We start from the raw sequence: 21121 nt of genomic DNA, 5'->3' as shown, positions 1-21121 counted from the left end.
TTTCAAGGAGGTAGGTTGTGTCTTTAGTCTGCTCAAAATTTCATGTTTTTTTTATACCAAAATACAGCTAGTTACAAAGCTTGATAAATTGTATTTGAATTCTATGGTATCAGTATGGGAACTTGTGATTTTCTTGTTTGTTTTTCAATTGCATACATAAAACCTAAAAAAGTATTTCGTATCCTCAGTGTGTGAAATTTTGAAAGGCTTAGCAAATATATCCAGCATCAACTGAGTTCAAAGACTGTAGCTAGAAGAGAATTGCTTGATTAAGTTCTTTATATACTATTCAATATTTTAAGAAAAATAAGTTTAATAACTTATTTCTAAATAGTAATAATCTGTATGCATATATAATTGAAATGTAATTGTATGTTACAAAACACTAATCCACAGCCAAAACATGATCACTTTGGGAAGACTAAAGGTTAGTCTTATATTATTGGATAAGGTAACATGAGCATGCGTGCTGTGCAATTATGTTATATAATGTTGGCCAGACAGGACCAGAAAGTTAGCATAATAAAAAATAATAAATATATAATGTTATTAGATCTAATCTATTTAGACCAGATATTTGTATTTTTGTGTTATCATTTGTAATAATTCTAAAATGAAAAAAGCATAATTTAAATTTATTTATTTCTTGTTTTATTTTAATGGTGATTACAAGGTTGGTCAAATTGACAGATCCCACATATTTAGTGTTAAGAAAGTAAACACAAAATATATATACTTACTGAAAACAAATGTTTGGGATGAAGTTTTTTTTTTTTTAAGCATGATGTGAAAATCATTTCTCTCTCAGACTAGTTATGAAACAGACCTGATATTTTATCAAACATGTCTTTATTAAGAATAGTTCATAAACAAATATGATTTTCTCTGTACAAAAAACTTACAATCTCTACTGATAGTCTACCAAATTTTGTGAGGATAAACGTACTACATCCAAAGTTATAGTATAAATATTTAATGTGTGTATGCAAAGTTATGTATATTGTACTGAGCTGATTGTGAAAGGGTTAATATGTAACTTAGGATTATTATAGTGCCACATGTCAAACTGGCATTTTAAATCCTCTTGTTGGACAGCTCTATGTTTAGGAAGTTATAATACTAAAACTAGAGGTTTGATTCCCCACAGTAAATGCCATAGATAGTCTATTATGCCTTTGCCCTGAAAGCAAAAAAACAGTGGTATTTTTAAATATACTGTTAACTGTGCTACTTTAATGTGTTACAAAGTATTATTTAAGAACTATTATATTGTCAAAGATTCAATAACAAAACTTCTGTCATTTAACAGTATAATAATGTTTCTCATGACGATTAAAAAAAATGTGAATTTTTGTTAGGGACATCGTGGTCGAATGGGCCGTGCAGGAAGAAAAGGAGACCCAGGAGAGAAGGGAGAAAAAGGAATGAAAGGCCCTGTTGGGCCTATAGGGCTTAAAGGAGATGTTGTAAGCAAGACATTTATCTTCATGTTTAATTTCATTAAAAAAAATTTATGGCCCAACTTTAATGGCAGGGTCTTTATTAGATCTCCAGCAAAAATCTTATCATGGCCTTCAAAGAAATGCAAGCATGCTCTAATAGTTTATTCTCATATCTTCTTACGTTCATTGCTTAAATGAAAAGTAGAATGAACTCTCACTAACCAAACAACTAATCAAAGGTATTTAGAATTATACATTTTACTGATAGTAATGTTAACAGTTTACTTACTGGTGAAAAAACATTCAGTTGAATGTAAACTTAATTCTAACTGGCAGACTGTACATGTTGACCGAATAATTTTTACAGGTACGTATTTTTATATGTTACTCACTTATTTTTGTGTTTTAAGAAAGATTCGTGCTGAAAAGTTTTCCACAGGGAAGTTAACAGTGGATAAATAATTAATGGTCAAATATTGTACAGGAAATACAGGGATGTTAACAGTGGATAAATAATTAATGGTCAAATATTGTACAGGAAATACAGGGATGCTAACAGTGGATAAATAATTAATGGTCAAATATTGTACAGGAGATACAGGGATGTTAAGAGTGGATAAATAATTAATTGTCAAATATTGTACAGGAGATACAGGGATGTTAACAGTGTATAAATAATTAATGGTCAAATATTGTACAGGAGATACAGGGATGTTGACAGTGTATAAATAACTAATTGTCAAATATTGTACAGGAGATAGAGGGATGTTAACAGTGGATAAATAATTAATGGTCAAATATTTTTTAACAGATCTATCTGTCGTAACAGATCAATTTTTTTTATCTGAATTAGTAGTTTATTGTATCAATAATATTAATTTGTTTTTCTTGAGATGTGCAGATGTCTGGCATTTGAATAAAATGCAATATTTTTTCTCAGTTTTATGAAAAGAAAATTTCAATAATTAATTAACTATAAATTTATTAACTATAGATTAATTAACTATAATTTAATTAATTAACTATACATTAACTAACTATACAGTAATTAACTCCAGAAGGTGGAAGTTAGTCTTGCTTTCTTTACATTAATTAACTACACATTAATTAACTACACATTAATTAATTATACATTAATTAACTCCAGAAGGTGGAAGTTTGTCTTGCTTTCTTTACATTAACTACCAACACATTAATTAACTTCAGAAGGTGGAAGTTTGTCTTGCTTTCTTTACATTAACTAACTATCCATTAATTAACTCCAGAAGGTGGAAGTTAGTCTTGCTTTCTTTACATTAACTAACCATACATTAATTACCTCCAGAAGGTGGGAGTTAGTCTTGCTTTCTTTACATTAACTAACCATACATTAATTAACTACACATTAATTAATTATACATTAATTAACTCCAGAAGGAGGAAGTTAGTCTTGCTTTCTTTACATTAACTAACTATCCATTAATTAACTCCAGAAGGTGGAAGTTAGTCTTGCTTTCTTTACATTAACTAACTATCCATTAATTAACTTCAGAAGGTGGAAGTTTGTTTTGCTTTCTTTACATTAACTACCAATACATTAATTAACTTCAGAAGGTGGAAGTTTGTCTTGCTTTCTTTACATTAACTAACTATCCATTAATTAACTTCAGAAGGTGGAAGTTTGTCTTGCTTTCTTTACATTAACTACCAATACATTAATTAACTTCAGAAGGTGGAAGTTTGTCTTGCTTTCTTTATATTAACTAACTATCCATTAATTAACTTCAGAAGGTAGAAGTTTGTCTTGCTTTCCTTACATTAACTACAGATTGATTAACTTCAAAAGGTGGAAGTTTGTCTTGCTTTCTTTACAACCTTTTTGAAATTGATGAGAGAAAAATGTAATAATTAAAATCACAGTTTTGTGTAAGAAAACAAACAAACACAAAATGATATACCAGGATAATAGTAACCTGTTGTACTGGAAGTGAAAAAACAATTCACTAGACCATTGTAACTAGTTATTAGATAACTCCAGACAGGTTATAACTTAAGGTGAATGGTTTGAATTTCTTTCCACAGGGACCACCAGGAATGGAGGGTCAAAAAGGAAATGATGGACCACAAGGGGAATTGGTAGGTTCAGTGTTCTTGTGTATAAGGTGAATAAAAGAGTGGTTAATGAGTCATGAGTTAATCTGGCATGTAGGGGAATTGTTACGTTCAGTTTTCTTGTGTCTAAGGTGAATAAAAGAGTGGTTAATGAGTCATTAGTTAATCTAGCATGTAGGGGAATTGTTAGGTTCAGTTTTCTTGTGTCTAAGGTGAATAAAAGAGTGGTTAATGAGTCATGAGTTAATCTAGCATGTAGGGGAATTGTTAGGTTCAGTTTTCTTGTGTCTAAGGTGAATAAAAGAGTGGTTAATGAGTCATGAGTTAATCTAGCATGTAGGGGAATTGTTAGGTTCAGTTTTCTTGTGTCTAAGGTGAATAAAAGAGTGGTTAATGAGTCATGAGTTAATCTAGCATGTAGGGGAATTGTTAGGTTCAGTTTTCTTGTGTCTAAGGTGAATAAAAGAGTGGTTAATGAGTCATGAGTTAATCTAGCATGTAGGGGAATTGTTAGGTTCAGTTTTCTTGTGTCTAAGGTGAATAAAGAGTGGTTAATGAGTCATTAGTTAATCTAGCATGTAGGGGAATTGTTAGGTTCAGTTTTCTTGTGTCTAAGGTGAATAAAAGAGTGGTTAATGAGTCATGAGTTAATCTAGCATGTAGAGGAATTGTTAGGTTCAGTTTTCTTGTGTCTAAGGTGAATAAAAGAGTGGTTAATGAGTCATGAGTTAATCTAGCATGTAGGGGAATTGTTAGGTTCAGTTTTCTTGTGTCTAAGGTGAATAAAAGAGTGGTTAATGAGTCATTAGTTAATCTAGCATGTAGGGGAATTGTTAGGTTCAGTTTTCTTGTGTCTAAGGTGAATAAAAGAGTGGTTAATGAGTCATTAGTTAATCTAGCATGTAGGAAATTGTTAGGTTCAGTTTTCTTGTGTCTAAGGTGAATAAAAGAGTGGTTAATGAGTCATTAGTTAATCTAGCATGTAGGGGAATTGTTAGGTTCAGTTTTCTTGTGTCTAAGGTGAATAAAAGAGTGGTTAATGAGTCATTAGTTAATCTAGCATGTAGGGGAATTGTTAGGTTCAGTTTTCTTGTGTCTAAGGTCAATAAAAGAGTGGTTAATGAGTCATTAGTTAATCTAGCATGTAGGGGAATTTTTAGGTTCAGTTTTCTTGTGTCTAAGGTGAAGAAAAGAGTGGTTAATGAGTCATTAGTTAATCTAGCATGTAGGGAAATTGTTAGGTTCAGTTTTCTTGTGTCTAAGGTGAATAAAAGAGTGGTTAATGAGTCATTAGTTAATCTAGCATGTAGGGAAATTGTTAGGTTCAGTTTTCTTGTGTCTAAGGTGAATAAAAGAGTGGTTAATGAGTCATTAGTTAATCTAGCATGTAGGGGAATTGTTAGGTTCAGTTTTCTTGTGTCTAAGGTGAATAAAAGAGTGGTTAATGAGTCATTAGTTAATCTAGCATGTAGGGGAATTGTTAGGTTCAGTTTTCTTGTGTCTAAGGTGAAATAAAAGAGTGGTTAATGAGACATTAGTTAATCTAGCATGTATCTTATAAACCATTCAAGCAAGGTGAAGTTCAGGGGCTGACTTGTGGGTTTGTGAAAATATGTTTTTGTTAACAAGTCTGAAATAATGGAAGTTGGTTGAATGGATGGCAATCGAAAATTAAAAGCAGAAGTAGTTTCAAACTTAATCTTCTGCATTTGTGTTTCTAAACATTCGACTAATTAGTTCTACACTTTTTGAACAGTATGGCTGTAGGAGTGTGTAGTTATTGAGCATTGAGTGGTCAGATATGATTGTATTTAACGGGTACAAAAGCAAATAATTAAATAAACTGAAGCAAAAAAGTATCAACATAATATTATTAAACATTAGATGTAAGAAGCATGAGTTCACTGTTTATTTTAAGGTTATTACACCCCAGTGTTTTTAACTTGACCAGTGTTGAACAATATGCATTATAAATAGCAAATAAATATGTTTGAAGGTCACTGTATAAAAAAACTTTCACCATTTCTAGTGCATTACCTGTAATAATATTATGGATTTAGAAATTAATGAAAGAGTCCACTTTTTCCTTTTTTTGATCTAGGGACCAGAGGGACCACCAGGGCCTAAAGGATCTACAGTAAGATGTGAAACTTATTTTTTTATTAAAACATTTCCATATTATTGTTCATTACTTAGAAAAATACTGGAAATCCTTTTCCTATTCATGTAGGTAACTCTAATTGAATTGGAGATTTTTAGACCCAGTTAATTGTATGTAATTCAGTTAATAATAGTTGTCAGAGAAAAAGTAAAATAAAATTACCAACCCTCAATTTTTCTTTATTACTTAGGTTTTTAGGGTTACAAATGAGGAGGAAATGTTTGTTTTTTTTTTGCTGTAAAGCTAGATAGTGGACACATAATATGAGAAATAAATTACTGTAATTTAGGCAGGCACTGTAGACATAGGAGTCTGGAAATATAACTGTCTGTAAAAAAAATATAAAAAGCAATAAAGAAAAGGCAAAGTGATTATCCAGTTTAAAATAATGTGCTATTATTGCATGCTTTATTAGAGAGGGTATACCCTTTTTTACCCCTTTTTTTTCCTGACAACAGTAAGTTATTGGATCTTTTACACATCACATTTTAATGTTTCAGTGCACTGCCGTAACTTCGACTAGGTAGTAACCCTCTCTTAACCAATTAATATCAAGTTTGGAAGTCCTTTTGTAACAGTTTGTCAGAGTTTGAGTCTCGTTTCTACCTAATACTGGATTTTAAACCTATTTTTACATCTCTTTGCAGCTAGCAGTTTGAAACTAGCTACCATCAAATATTGAGACTACTTATCACACTGTCTATTGGTACGCTGTTATAAATCTTGAGGCATCAAGCCTGTATGTAATACTGTATTTTTAGCACTAGAATTGATGTCACACCATTTCAAGCACAGAGACTGTTTATAATACTGAGTACTGGTACACTGTCATGTTACTTTTCCTTTAATTAGGCTGTTTATCATAATTTCTGTTGCATATTGTGCCTTCTGTTTTACTAATGGAAGTATTGAGGCAGTTTTACCATACTGAAAGAAACAAAAATAGTTTACTGAAAGTTTGTTTATTTATTTTACTTTTAACAGGGACCAACTGGACCAAAGGGTGATCATGGACCATCGGTAAGTTTGTGAATGAGATTTGAGAAAACTGTTTCAGTTCAATATTGTTTCTGCTTTATGAATTACAGACATATACAGAGATGCCAACCATTACAATTTCAGTGTTATCATTACGATTTTGCTGTACAGTATACGAGGGCTGTTCAAAAAATACGCGGACTGACGTCATAAAACAAAGTGTACTTTATTTAGAAGTTACAGGTCTGGGACCCCTTCAAAGTACTCTCCTCCCCAACGCACACACTTATCCCAACGGTGTTTCCACTTGTTGAAACAGTCCTGGCACGCTTCTTTTGTAATGACCTCCAGCTTCTTCGTCGCATTTGCCTTAATCTCTGGAATCGTCTCAAATCTTCTTCCTTTCAAGGGTCTTTTGAGTTTGGGGAACAAGAAAAAATCGCAAGGAGCAAGGTCAGGTGAGTAGGGGGGGTGGGGAAGAACAGTGATCGAGTATTTGACCAAAAACTCACGAGTTCTGCGTGGCACAAATTTCGCAGCAACGCGGTGCATCTTCAATTTTTCGGTCAAAATCTCGTAACAAGATCCAACTGATATCCCACACTCTTCAGCAAGCTCCCTGACAGTCAGACGTCGATTTGCCCGCACCAGGGTGTTGATTTTGTTGACATGTGGGTCATCAGTTGACGTGGAAGGATGTCCAGGATGCTCATCATCTTCAATGGACTGTCGACCATCCTTAAAACGTTCATGCCACTTGAAACATGCCATACGCTTCATAGCAACATCACCGTAAGCCGTGTTAAGCATAGCAAAAGTTTCAGTCGCAGAGTTTCCAAGTTTAACACAAAATTTCACAGCAAGTCATTGCTCCTTCAGATCATTCATTCTGAAATCCGCCAAACGAAAAAATCGCACTTCACTTAAAACCGCGTAGCTAATACACAAATGAAGATATCTGCAATCGGGAAATGGCGTCGTAATCAGCTGATATGTGCGAGCCTAGCGACACCAAGCAGATTCCTCTGGAACCAACTGGAGTCGCACAATTCAAACAGTCCGCGTATTTTTTGAACAGACCTCGTACATTACGACTATATGCTCATGCAAACAAATATTATGACTTGTTGCAACTCCCAAATAATTATATATTATATAAGCCTATACAATAAAGTGATAAATTGTTCTCCCAGAGCTTGAAAATGGTGAAAAGAAAATTTCTAGTGAGATACAAATAAATTTTGATAATAAATAAAGGACATAGTCCAAATGGCTACTTGCAATAATCATGTTTGTGCTTGAAATAATAAAAAAATATTTGTATCTCCGATGTCTACCAATAGTTTGAGTGCGGTGCTTCTCCTACTGGGTACGTGGGAGAATTTATAGTTACGTCATCAGTGCTTGTCAGCCAATCAGTGCTTGCATAGATGGGTATTTCTCGTTTTCTAAACGGCATAGAAACACCAATGCGATCATTCACAAGATGAAAAAAAGAGGCCTCGTTCACCAGAGTGTCTTGTTTCTGGCAAATCTAAAAGGACTAAAACTGCGAATTAAAAATTTAGGAAAGAGTATAGTGCAAAATTTCCAGTCATTGCATCAATAGTCAGTGACATTCATGCATGTTGTACAGTTTGTTACATCGACTTTTCTGTGGCGCATGGCGGGATAAACGATTGTTCCAGACATACAAAATCGGCATCTCACCAACAAAAGTTTGAGGCGAAGACAAAAACGATGCAGATAACGCCATTTATGAGTAAGAATTCAGAATATGAAACCATAAATGCAGAAGTGATATTCACGCAATTCGTCATTGCTCATAATTTACCCCTAGCTGTAGCCGACCATGCAGGACATCTATTCAGAAAAATCTTCCCAGACTCTGATATAGTGAAAAAATATGGCTGTGCTAGAACCAAAACTACAGCCATTGTACAAATGTTGGGTTATGAAGATGGCAAAATGATTTCAAGCATACTTACTAACAGTGTTTACAGTTTAGCGACAGATGAATCCACAGGCATGGATGACTCAAACTGTATCCAGTGGTTGTAAGATATCTTGACCCTTTGCTTGGAATAATTGTTTGTTTTCTTTTGACAATGGTGGAATGGAAAGAAACTTCAATGGGAGAGAATATTTTCAAGCTTTTGGACCACAAACTGACAAAGAGGAAAATTCCATGGGAAAACTGTCTTAGTTTTTCTTCAGACAATGCCTCAGTTATGTCTGGTATAGGTAAAGGTGTGATGGGACACATCTCAAGACAACAGACTAGCATTTACTTCATGGGTTGTGCCTGTCACCTCATGAATATTGCTGCCCAGAAAGCTTCCAGAGAACTGCCCCACCCAGTTTCTGATATATTGATATATATCTACTACTTTCTGGATAAAAGTGCTAGCAGAAAACAACATTTCAAAGAGTTTCAAGGATTGTATGACAAAGAAACAAGAAAAATTCTACAACTTGTTAACACAAGATGGGTATCACTTGGGGTGTGCCTCAACAGAATATTGGACAGGTGGAAGCCATTGAAGAAGTATTTTCACTGTGAAAAGGAAAAACTAGATTAAAAAGGATCTAAACGTGCAGCTCAGTCAGGCAGCAAGACTTAACAGTCAGGATATCCTCTCAGCCACGTAGGAATACAAGACAACAGTTTCCAAAAGCAGACAAAGAAATATTTGATGTAACTCAATGTATGTTTCGGCAGTCTGACCTTGAACTAAATAAGAGACAATCAATGAAAAAAGAAAAGAAAACAAAAGCTAGCAAGGAAGTAACAAAGAAAAGTTATGTGCAGAGCAAGTTAGATAAGTTAACAGTTTTCTTGGACAACAAAATGAACTTGTTATTTTGTGTTTTTCTTCAGTCTGCAATTCCTCTATTTGAGCAAGCCAATTTGATATTGCAAAGAGAAGAACCTTGCATACACATTATGCATAGAACTCTGATTACACAAGTTAAAAATATACTTGTCAGATACATCAAGCCAGAATATCTTGAAGGCAACATCACTGAACTTGACTACAACTATGAATCCTTACGCAAATCTGATGAGGCAGTTTCTATTGGAAATGCTGCCAAGGAATACATTGTTAAATATGAAAAGGACCTGGACCTGATCAGCTTCTACACCAATATCAAGAAATACTATATTGCAGCTACAAATTACATGATGAAACATTTCCCTCTAAATGATAAACTTCTGATTCACACAGAGGTTGCTGATCAAAAACTGAAAGTCAGCAAAGATTTCTCTTCTCCACACTTCTTCACAGACAGGTATTCTGTCCTTGTCAATACACATGAGCACGACACTATTGACAAGTTGGAAGGGCAATATTTGAACTATTAAATTAATACTTTCTCAGAAACTGTCCTTCAGTTGAATGTTGACAAGTTTTGTGTTCATCTGTCTTCAGTTGAGGATGGAAATGGTAACCAGACGTATGACATTCTGTGTAGGGTTATGCTTGGAATTCTTACAATCTTCCATTCTAATGCTGACAGTGAAAGGATATTTAGTTTAGTGACTAAAAACAAAAGCAAGTTCAGACCAAACTTGAGCACCTCAGTTTTGAGCAGTATTATAACACACAAGATGTGTATGCAGTCAAATAGACAATGTTGTTATAACTCCCAACCATCCAGAGACATTCTCATGAAAGCAAAGGCTGCAACAGCTTGAAAACTATAACAATAAGTGTCATAAACATGATATAAACTAGTCCTTACACAAAGGCTTTTTTTGTTTACTGTTTGTGCATGTTCAATGTTGTTTTACCAGTATGTTTGTTACTCTGAACTAAATGAAAGACATAATTTTAAAAGAATGTTTTTAAAATTTATTTATTGAATACACAAAACAGAGTCATAAATGAGCAATCTATAGCAGTCATAAATAATAATAGTTATAATAATAATATAATAATATACAGCTTAGAGACATTGGTCAGGCCTAGTAGCCGCAAATGATAAAGGGGTCTGTCTACAATCATTACGCTCAGTCATTTGAAATAGTTGGCTTCTCTGAACATATATACTGAGTAGTTTGACGTTATACTAAGATATTAGGAAAAGAAGTAAGCTTGGTACCTAAAAACAATGAAACATTACATGATGACCCACCTTGTGATTTGTGCTTTGGTGTTCGATATTTCTTGTATTGTGTCCATAATTTTTCTTTCTTTTCCCTCATGAAGTTATATTGATTATATATCATCTAAATTTTGGATATGTTTGATAAAAATCATATTACCTTTCCCTGTGATGTGTTCTCTTCTCTAATTTTTAGCTTGGTTTAATTCTGAAAGCTTTTGTATAAGTAAGCTATTTGAAAGCACTCAAGATTTTGGTCTCATAAGAAAACTATTACAACCTTTATATGTGATTCATTGTGCTAACGTTTTAATTAGAATTAATATGTGTGTGTGTATGTGTATATATAATAGTTTGTTATAACTTAAAAAAAACAAACCAAAACCAAAATAAATTGAACAAAAAATATGCTTAACTTAATTTGAAAGATCCCAGGATACAAGCTATAATGTGTGATTATAAAATGTACCCTAGGTCTTGGAGGTGAGTGAAGAAGTAGGACCCACATTACAGTGGGGATACACCATCTATCAGTCTTGACCTCCATTTGCCAGAAATAAAAGAGTAGCAATAAATATAGAAATAGTAATTAGGAGAGCAAGATGTGGGTGCTCAAGCCCACAATGTCCCACATCTATATCATATATCACCCTTCACTGCCTGCAAACAGTTGTGGAAAGGTGACTGCTCTCTTAAGTAAAGAAGAAAAAAATTAATTGAAATAAAAATAAGAAAAGGAAAATAAGGAAACAAAGTACTATAATACACACGGTAACATCTTCATTGTGTCTTGGTATACAATATATCAACCAAACAACTCAGTCCTTTACATACAGTAAATATACAAAATGAGTATTAATGTGTAATTTTCAGTGTATATTTTAAAGAGATAATTACAGGTTACTATCTTTAAATTATATTGCAGTATTTCAGAGATTTTGTAATATTTAGAAATTCCTGTGTGTGTGTGTTTATATATATATATATATATATATATATATGCACACTTTAGAACTGTAATAATGCTAGACACAAATATGGCCTGCTTTAGGTTTTACGAGAGATTAAGATGTTCCTAAGAGCCAGTGTCATTACAAAAAATGGCTGATTTCAGGCATTTTTCATGTATTAAAACAATTTTGATTGGTGGTGTCCAATACATATAAACATTTTAAATATTACAAAAGTTTAAAGTCTAATAAAACTCAATGAATTGTTTTATAAAGAATTTAATAATACTAAATGATTGCAAAATAGCTTATTTGGATGCACTTATATACAATAAAGTTTAGTACACTTTACTAAGCCTTGTTAACTACATGTTTATATCTAGTATTATGTTGAAATTAACTTAAATGTTTTTCAAATGTTTTAATATATTTGAATATTGTGCTGTTTGTTTTAACAGGGACCTCCAGGACCACCTGTAAGTAGGAGTTATTTCTAATATAAATTTATAATTTTAAATACCTCTTACAAGTTACTGTTTGTTTTATCCATTGGACATTTAAGTATTTGATATATTGCAGAATATTACTTTAAAAAAAGTTCTGTATATTTTATCTTGTTTAGAGATCTACTAATTTTCTTCTGTGAAGAAGTAAAAGAATATAGAATAAAAAATGGATTAATAGTAAATTTTGGGAACAACTCATAGAGGCATCATTGCAATAGACAAAATAACTTGTACTCGTAATTGGTAGGCAGAAAGCTTCATTAGAATCTGTTTCTGTTGGTTGTGTAACTAATATCAGTAGCCTTCGTGTAGCTTTTCTTTAAAAAAAAAAAGCCAGTGCTCAGTGTAGAAACATAATTAATTAATATATAGTTAGAGTGTGGGAAAAAGAGGTAATGGTTGTGAACATCAAACATTAAGTAACTGTCATTTGTAAACAGAAATGTTTGCTGTCATAAAATAGCTTACAAAATGTGCACTTCTTTTAGATTATATTGTTTCACAAGACTAGAGACATTTTTTACCTCTGTTGCAACCTCACACAGCATTGCTTTAAGTTTGAAAGATGGGTGGTACACTCACAAAAATAAATTTTTATCCATTCATGTTTCTCTTTGATAAACCTTTGGGACCAGCACTACCAATGTACCACGTGTCTTTGCGTGATAGGCCTTTCTTATGACGTCCTTATTTGAAAATAATATTATGCACGTGCTTAGGGACCTCCAGCCGAAGCACCACAGATTCCTCCAGAGATGCTTTTCCAAGGAGACAGACCACCATATCTCAGGTACAAGAGGAGTACTGACTTTGATGGAGATTATGTCAAAGAGCCAAAGGAACCGGAACCTGAAGCAGGCTTTCAGAAAAAGTTATATAATATGTATGCCAACATCTATTCCATAAAACAAGACTTGGAAAAGATGAAGAAACCTGTAGGAACCCGAGAGAATCCAGCCAGGTCCTGTAAAGATCTGTATTATGCTCATCCTCACCTTGATAATGGTAGGTTTGAGATATTTATGTTGTAATGAAATTTTTTTACTGAAGCGAGACAATTTATTGCTTGACAGATGTTAAATTTTTTCCCCAGAAAATATTTTTTTAATTGACCACCTGAGGGCCAAGAATTAAAATATCATTTTGGTGGATACAGTAGAATATTATTAATAACTTTACTTTGAGGTGCTGGTGAGTGATATGCATGTTTGTGGAATTCTTTGGACCAATAGTATCTCAGAGTTTATTGCTTTATTTAACAGGATGGTATTGGATTGACCCAAACTTGGGAGTTCCTGATGATTCTGTGTTTGTCTTTTGTAACATGACAAGGTCAGGTGAAACTTGTGTATATCCTGACAAACACACTTCTATGGTAAGTTTCAATAAATACTTTCATTACTGTAACTATTAAAGTGTGGTAATTATGGAGGCTTGGCTCCAACTTATCTTAATTGTGAGGGTCAGTGGAGTTTTTTTGGGGTCACCCAACAGTGAGATTGATTTTGTGGGAAAGGTAAGATAACAAACATGATTATCCCACCCAAGTTGACTCATTTTGGCAATTAATAAATTTCATTTGAGCATCTAAAATTTGATAACATAAGTGTTTAAACTGCTATTTAGAATTAACTTGGTTTGGTCAGAAAGAAGTGTTGGGGTGTACATCTCACCCTACGACACACCTCGTCTTGGCCCTATAAGCACATATCTATATTACCTCCTCTAATTTCTAAGTACAATATGTCTGAGACATCAGATATAACTGTAAAGTACCCTAGAAGGTACACCTTTCTTGAAGCATGTTAACCTGTTTAAATTTGTTTGCTCTAAACAAATGTTTTCATTATATTTAAGAAGAAAAAAACATATAAAAATACGATACGTATATGTTACAACAGAATATACAATACATGAATCAACTTACACCTGTAAATATAATAATTGCTCACCAAGTTAAGGTGAAACATAATTGCCACCAGAGGTTTAAGTTCTTCCTGGAAACTGCCGCTTCATTACGCCTTGGTATACAATATATCAACCAGCCAACTTAGACCTTTACTTACAGTAAATATACAGAAGTAGTATCAATGTGTAATTGTGAACCAGCTTGAGAATCAAAATATAATTATGAGCCCAGACCTGAGAATCAAAGTGTAAGCCAAGACTTGGAGTAGCAACAAGTGTGTTAAAGTTTTAATTTACTGTTCCATTGTGGGATTTTCAACACACAAATGACACTTATTTCTGTATATCATTCTATTCTCTTCAGATGCCAAACTTATCGTGGAAGAAAGGCAGCAAAGCTAAGTGGTTCAGTAGTTTACAGGATGGATTTAAGGTAAGTGAACTTATATAATGCCTGACTTGTAGTGACTTTTCATGAAAACTTAACATTATATTAAAATCTGCATATCCTAGTGTATAGTTGAACTGTAATAATTTGTTACATTGTGTTTTAGCCCCTTACTGATACTGGAACTCTTAAGCCATCTTTAAGTTATTACACAGGCCTGTAAACTTAAAACTTCATAAAAGTTGTATTGGTTTTGATAACGGATTCTCCATAATTCATCTATACAGAGCTCTAAGATAGTATTAATTTTTTTTTTCTGTCACGTAATGAATTTTTTTTTATAAATCGAGGAGGAAAAAAACTTAGATTAAGTTTACAACAAATTTACCACAAATATAACAGAATATGTTTGAGCCATTTACACAACCTCTTGTTGCTATGACAACAAATAAATAATACTGAAAAGGACAAAATAATGTCAAAGTCCACTCAAAAACACTGTCCAGAAATGACATGTCATGTGGCCTGTTAACCATTTATATACTAGTGGTGTGTTTATTGTGTGTTCTAGAGAGATCAGTCATATTCATGTCCTGATTGGTCTAGAGATATCTATAGCCAGTGGTTGTCAGTACAACAAAATGTGAGTCGATTTCAACTAAAAGTACAAATGACATTTGTTAACAAGTCTATACATAATAGAGTAAAATGATATGATTTATGGATTTAAGGTACAGGTATTATCATGAAACATGTAAAAATTTCAGTACACTATTACAAGCTTGTGTTATCAAAGGTCATGCACTCTGGCCTTTTACTGAATGTTAGAATAAAGTTATAAGAAGGTAATACATGAATGAGGTTGTATTTATTAATAAGTTTTATCTACATTTTTGTTTTCTAGGAAGAATCACCTCAAGAAGAAAACTTATAGAGAAAAATCTTATAAATAGACTTGTTTGTGTAAAACAAGTTGTCATGTGTCATGCAATTAATTTGTTATTTCCTGTATTTTTTAGATCACTTATCAAACCATTGGACCTGTGCAATTGACATTCTTACGATTATTGAGTTCAGCAGCCTACCAGAATTTTACATACACCTGCATTAATTCTGTGGCCTGGTACAACCAACAAAAATTCAACTATGCCTATTCTCTCAAGTTAATGGGTGATAACCAGCAAGAGTTTGGGATCCACACATACAGGCCTTTTGTTTCTTATGATGGCTGTAAGGTAAGTTTCTACATATATAAGTGATGTTTTTGTGTAACATAGTGGAAAAGAACTTTGGAGGGAAGCGTAAGGCTTATCGATACCTCCAAAATGATTTTTATGTTTTTTTTTGCTCCATTGATGTTTTACAGAGGTCATATTAATTGAAACTTCTAAACCAAAATGCTAAAAAATGTACTACTGTCTTTCAGCAGCTTAAAAATGTATAAGAAATCAATTAAGTGAAATAATTATTTTTAAAAACTTTCTTTAGAAATTTGAGGCATTCCATTCATACACAGATTTGGACAGTAATTATTAATTTCCATAACTTTCACAACCTAAAGTGCTGCTATGGTCAATTTTTCCATTGTTTTATATTTGTAACTGGAAATGTGTGTAGGTTTGTTATCACTCATGAAAAGGAATAATTTTAATGCATTTAATTACAATGGGGTACTACACTAAAAATGTATTTTTGAAACCTGTGATGAGCAGAACACGGATAGCCTATTATGTAGTTTCTATGCTAAACAGCATCTAAATACAATGGGGTAAAGCACTAACAAAAATTTCATGAGTAAGACTGATTGATGAACTTCTAGGTAACTAATTAACTTTTCCAAAGGTAATTGTAGTGTTAATCTGATGTGCAATTATTTTTCTTCATCCGATTTGTTTTTAAAAAAAAAATCACATTTCAAACTTGTAATATAAGTATTAGTTTGTTTAATTTACATGTGTATATATATCTGTGTAATTATGTTATGAGCCAATGTTATTTTTTTTCCATAAAGAGCCAAAGCTCTAATGATAAGACAGTATTCCAAATTCGGACAAACAAACTGGCACAGCTTCCCCTGGTGGATTTCTTCCCTAAAGACTATGGTTTCCCTCATCAAGCCTTTGGGTTTGACGTAGGACCAGTGTGTTTCAGTTAACAGGAAGTTATTTTGTTTTCTGTGTTTTTAATTTGTTTGTATTATGTTTTCAAATGCCAGAGTAATTTTTACTGCCTTTAAAAGTGCTTACATGGCACTCACATAGACACTGCCATTATTGAAATCTGGTATTAAATATTTGTGTGTTCACTTGTAACTTGCTGCTTATATAAGATCAACACTGAAGATTATATGTATGTATTTATATCTTGTCACCTATCGAATACTATTGTACAATGAAAATAATGTAAATGCCTTATTGCAATATATTTTTGTACAGCTTGTCTCCTAGTGGCAATAAAAGCTTTTATATCTTTTTATAGAATATATTTTCAGAGTATTTTTCTTAATGACAGTTTTCTAGTTGTTTCTAACGAAGAAAAAATATTTTTTACCAAATTTATACTCTAGTGGTTGAGTTTATTACTAGAAGACATTGAAGGTAACGTTTGTTTTTATTACATCTAACAGAACCTTGTAATCATGCGGCTGTCTTTATATAACTCCCAGTTTATTATTATCTTACTGAGTACAGAGGCAGTAGAAACTTTACAGAAAACAAGTTTTTAAACTGTCTTCGAAGAATTAAGGTAACATTGGTTTAACTTCATTTACTTATGTATTAAAATAATGTATAATGTTAGGTGTCTTTTCTTTTGTAATACTGAAACTGGTGTGACAAATTTTAAATGTGATCACACGTGGACTGTCTATTTCATGATATCAAATCGTGCAGAGTTTGAAGCCACTGTATCTACACCAGATTTGTTATGAAAGTTTTGTTTACATATGAAGGTCATTTTTGAATAGAACAAATTACACTACATTGACCAAGTTCGTTTTACCATTTTTATTTAGGCTATTATTCCCTATTTCCTCCTATTATTGCCGTAAAATTATTCAAATCTTTCTTAAAGTAGGTGGTTTTGTCATGGTTGCTATTCAAACATAACTTTGTAATCACATTTACGACCATTTAATGGATTTATTTCACTAACTCTTTTCTTCTGCTCCAAATAGCTCATTCAGTATGGTGGTGCATTTAGATTGTTATATTACTGAAATTCAGATGTAGGGTAAATTAAACCTCGTCACTTATTAATGCATAAGTATCAAAACAGAATGTTGTGTTGTTGCTATATTTTTTTTAATAACATTAATTTTGACAGCATTTCCAACTTCTACAGAAATTATGAACATTGAACTTTTGATGCTGTTTTACTTACCTGATATCCGACAGTCGCATTTCCATTTGTTCTTCCACAGGTTCTGTAATTCTGTGCAAAATTTAAACAACTAGTAATATTTGTGTGAGATATTAAGCTTTCACTAGTGATTTTTTCATGTGGAGCTATTTTTAAATGGTTGGGTGGTGCTGATATTTAACTGGTTGTCAACTCCAACTAATGTACTTGAAACACAAGAGCTGACAATGTGAAACAGTTGTAAAACATGTGCTATTATAAAAACCCGTGTCAGTGGGTCAAACTTGCTCAGTCAACTTTTAAAAGGCAGTCAGATGATCAGAGGTTACGTTTCTGTAATATTTATAAAGCAAAAAAATGCTTCGATTTTGAATCTCAGTATAGTGTGTAAATATAACACAGATACAATGGAAGAAACAGTGTCAAACCACTTTCGTAATTATTACATTTTTGTTATAACAAAGTTATTATTTACTTCGTACTGAACACTTATTACTGATGTTAAGTATATACAGCTTTTAAAATAATTTTGTAAATGGTGAGGGAAAGCATGAGTTATCATAGGATCACATAATTATCGTTTATGAAGGAACTACACCAGAGTGCATTCACGTGTTGAAGGTAGATAGTGTAATTGGTTGTTATTTAACCAATCTGAAAGTGCCACATCAGAATAATGGCTATTCAAGTACAGACAGTCATACTATGTCTGGAATTAGTAAGGGTGACTCCAGTTATGGTTTGTAAGTCTGAAAAACTGGGTGACAAGTGTGTAGAAATGAAGTTTTTCCAGGATACTTTGTGCAAAAAAACTGGCAGAACTCTGTGGGTCCAGTTGGAGATGTATACAAGACCGAACGAAATGTTTTTTTTTTTTTTAAACTGACATTGTTAAAGACAGAAGTGATGGAAGTAGAAAACCAAAACTGGTTTTAAAGAGAAATCTTGTCCTACTAATCTAATAACGTTTTTTTTCCAGCTGCTACTTGTTATCTGGAAAACAGAAATTGTGTGTGTGTGATTAGATCTCTTATAAAGATTTATATAAGATGCCAAATGCAAAAATATTAGTTTAGGATAACAATGAAGAAACTTATTTGCTTGGAATGTAGTGTGATTGGATGAGAGAAACCAACAGGTTATTGTTAATGGAGTCCAGACAGGGCTTGTACCTTTGATTTTTCCTTATAATATTGGTAGAACATAGTTAGTAAGTTAATTACATTTGCTGGTGTCGTTAAGCACTTGTATTTCTGGGTGTGTTGACTATGGTGATATTTTTACATAATTGGTAAATTAGACAAATATTTGGATAAGTAACCATATCAATAGTGTAATTAAAAAAAAAGGGCCTTAGCATAATGGTAGATAAGTCACTGAACCCATCAGAGCAGTGCCATGTTACTAGTAGTAAAACTAATATATAATTGCAGGGTGTGTTTAGAGGTAAGGATTATAGAATGGTATCTTTCCATACAAAAATAATTATTTAGGCCTTACGTGGAATATTGTGTACAGTTTTAGTTTCCTCATTTAAGAAAGGATATTGACTTAGTGGAAGTGGTTCTGAGGATTACTACAAGGATGGTTACAGAGGTGGGGTTATTTTACAGGTATAGACTGAGATTGCTTAACTTAAGAAAAGAAATATGCGAGGTGCTAACAGTGACGTTTACAGTATTATCCAGGGGATTGGATAGGATTAAAACTTCTGGTTTCTTTGTGTTGAATTTTAAAGACAAAAAGAAGATACAACCCAAGTTTAAGATTTGGAAAAGATGGTATAGGCTCCAGTTACGATACTTTCCTTTTCTTAACCATAATGATTGATGTTGGTATTAGTGAGTATCACCACTTGAAAAGAGAGAATTGATGATAAAAAATTGATAAAAGTAATACATGGTGAATATATATATATTTTTTTAACTTTTAAATCAAAGACAAATATGCAAGGACAGTCTCAAGAGATCACATTAGTTATGTAGTATACACAGAATTAATGGCACCCTAACTGGAGGCAGGTACATGTACATTCATCTTCTAGTTGGCCACTGATCCAAAGCATATAGCAAACATGGTGAAATGACATCTTTATGGTAAAGAGAGAAAGAGGCTGATGGAACACTCACAACTGTGGTTTCGTATTTAACACACTTCGACTATGGACAACTCGTAAGGCTGTGTAAGCTTACATAAATAGCAAGAAGGTGAAGATAGAACCAAACAATTTGGCAGAATTGTTGAGAACAGTACAGGACATTTGGAACAATATTCTATAATTGTACACTGATAAACTGTGTAGCAGAATAAAAACAAGATGTAAAAGAGGCCTGGCATAACATGCCCACCTTTTCAGCCATGGGGGCGGTATAATGTGATGGTCAATCCCACTATTCATGGGTAAAAGAGTAGCCCAAGATTTGATGGTGGGTGTTGATGATGCCTTCCCTCTAGTCTTACACTGCTAAATTAGGGATATCTAGCACAGATAGTCCTTGAGTAGCTTTGCACGAAATTCCAAACAAACCAAAACAAAGATGGAATGCCGCGTGTAAAATAAAATGACTTGTGTACCAATTACTAGTACATTGTAGATCTTACTCACTTGTATTATTTTCTATGGTTATGCTATATACCATTAATAACTTAATCACATCCATTAGTATACCTATATATATCTTACAAATGCATATATTCGTACTTACTAAAACATTATCCACCATAAATGATTTAGTGTGACCCATCGTTAGAGTGTTGATAATTGAAGTGTTAACATACGAGTCGTAAATTTGAATTTGAAACATAATAAAATCTAAATTTATTATATACATCTCTCTGTATGGAGAGGATAGATTTAATACTTGACTAATGGACAACAAGCTGTTGTGAATTAAATCACCTGTATCTTTCTGTATTTTTAATTTTGTTTCTCTATATTACAAACCAAAATAAATGTTTACCACATAATTACTTTTACAGGAAGACAGAGAACATAGTAGAACTTTCATAGTTAAAGTTACTGAAGAACGCCTGGTGCTGCCTTGAAGATTGCACAGTATTCACAATAATAAATTGAAATAATTCATTTTAGAGAGAAAGAGGTGTTTATAAATTTTCTTTAAAATACTACTGACAAATTTTTTTCCGGAAGGCCCTCTCCAGGCCAAGAAAAAAACAAACCTATCTCTATTTGTTCATAGTTCGAATCTATACTGTGATATTTTGAG

The 21121-nt window shown here is 32.7% G+C and overlaps 1 protein-coding gene across 1 annotated transcript in view; it reads left to right on the top strand.

Annotated features, from left to right (window-relative positions):
• Positions 1 to 17014, top strand: part of LOC143245245 (uncharacterized) — a 141558-nt gene extending 124544 nt beyond the window's left edge. The window contains exons 56-65 of the mRNA XM_076491387.1: positions 1359 to 1466; positions 3504 to 3557; positions 5635 to 5670; positions 6679 to 6714; positions 12191 to 12208; positions 12958 to 13243; positions 13501 to 13613; positions 14511 to 14579; positions 15554 to 15769; positions 16546 to 17014. Coding sequence (XP_076347502.1) covers positions 1359 to 1466; positions 3504 to 3557; positions 5635 to 5670; positions 6679 to 6714; positions 12191 to 12208; positions 12958 to 13243; positions 13501 to 13613; positions 14511 to 14579; positions 15554 to 15769; positions 16546 to 16689 — 1080 coding nt within the window. The 3' untranslated portion in view covers positions 16690 to 17014. The remainder of the gene's footprint in view (positions 1 to 1358; positions 1467 to 3503; positions 3558 to 5634; positions 5671 to 6678; positions 6715 to 12190; positions 12209 to 12957; positions 13244 to 13500; positions 13614 to 14510; positions 14580 to 15553; positions 15770 to 16545) is intronic.
• Positions 17015 to 21121: the final 4107 nt, after the last annotated feature.

The sequence above is a fragment of the Tachypleus tridentatus genome, chromosome 2 (genome assembly GCF_004210375.1).
Source record: "Tachypleus tridentatus isolate NWPU-2018 chromosome 2, ASM421037v1, whole genome shotgun sequence".
NCBI lineage: Eukaryota > Metazoa > Arthropoda > Merostomata > Xiphosura > Limulidae > Tachypleus > Tachypleus tridentatus.
This window is presented reverse-complemented; position numbering and strand designations above follow the sequence as displayed.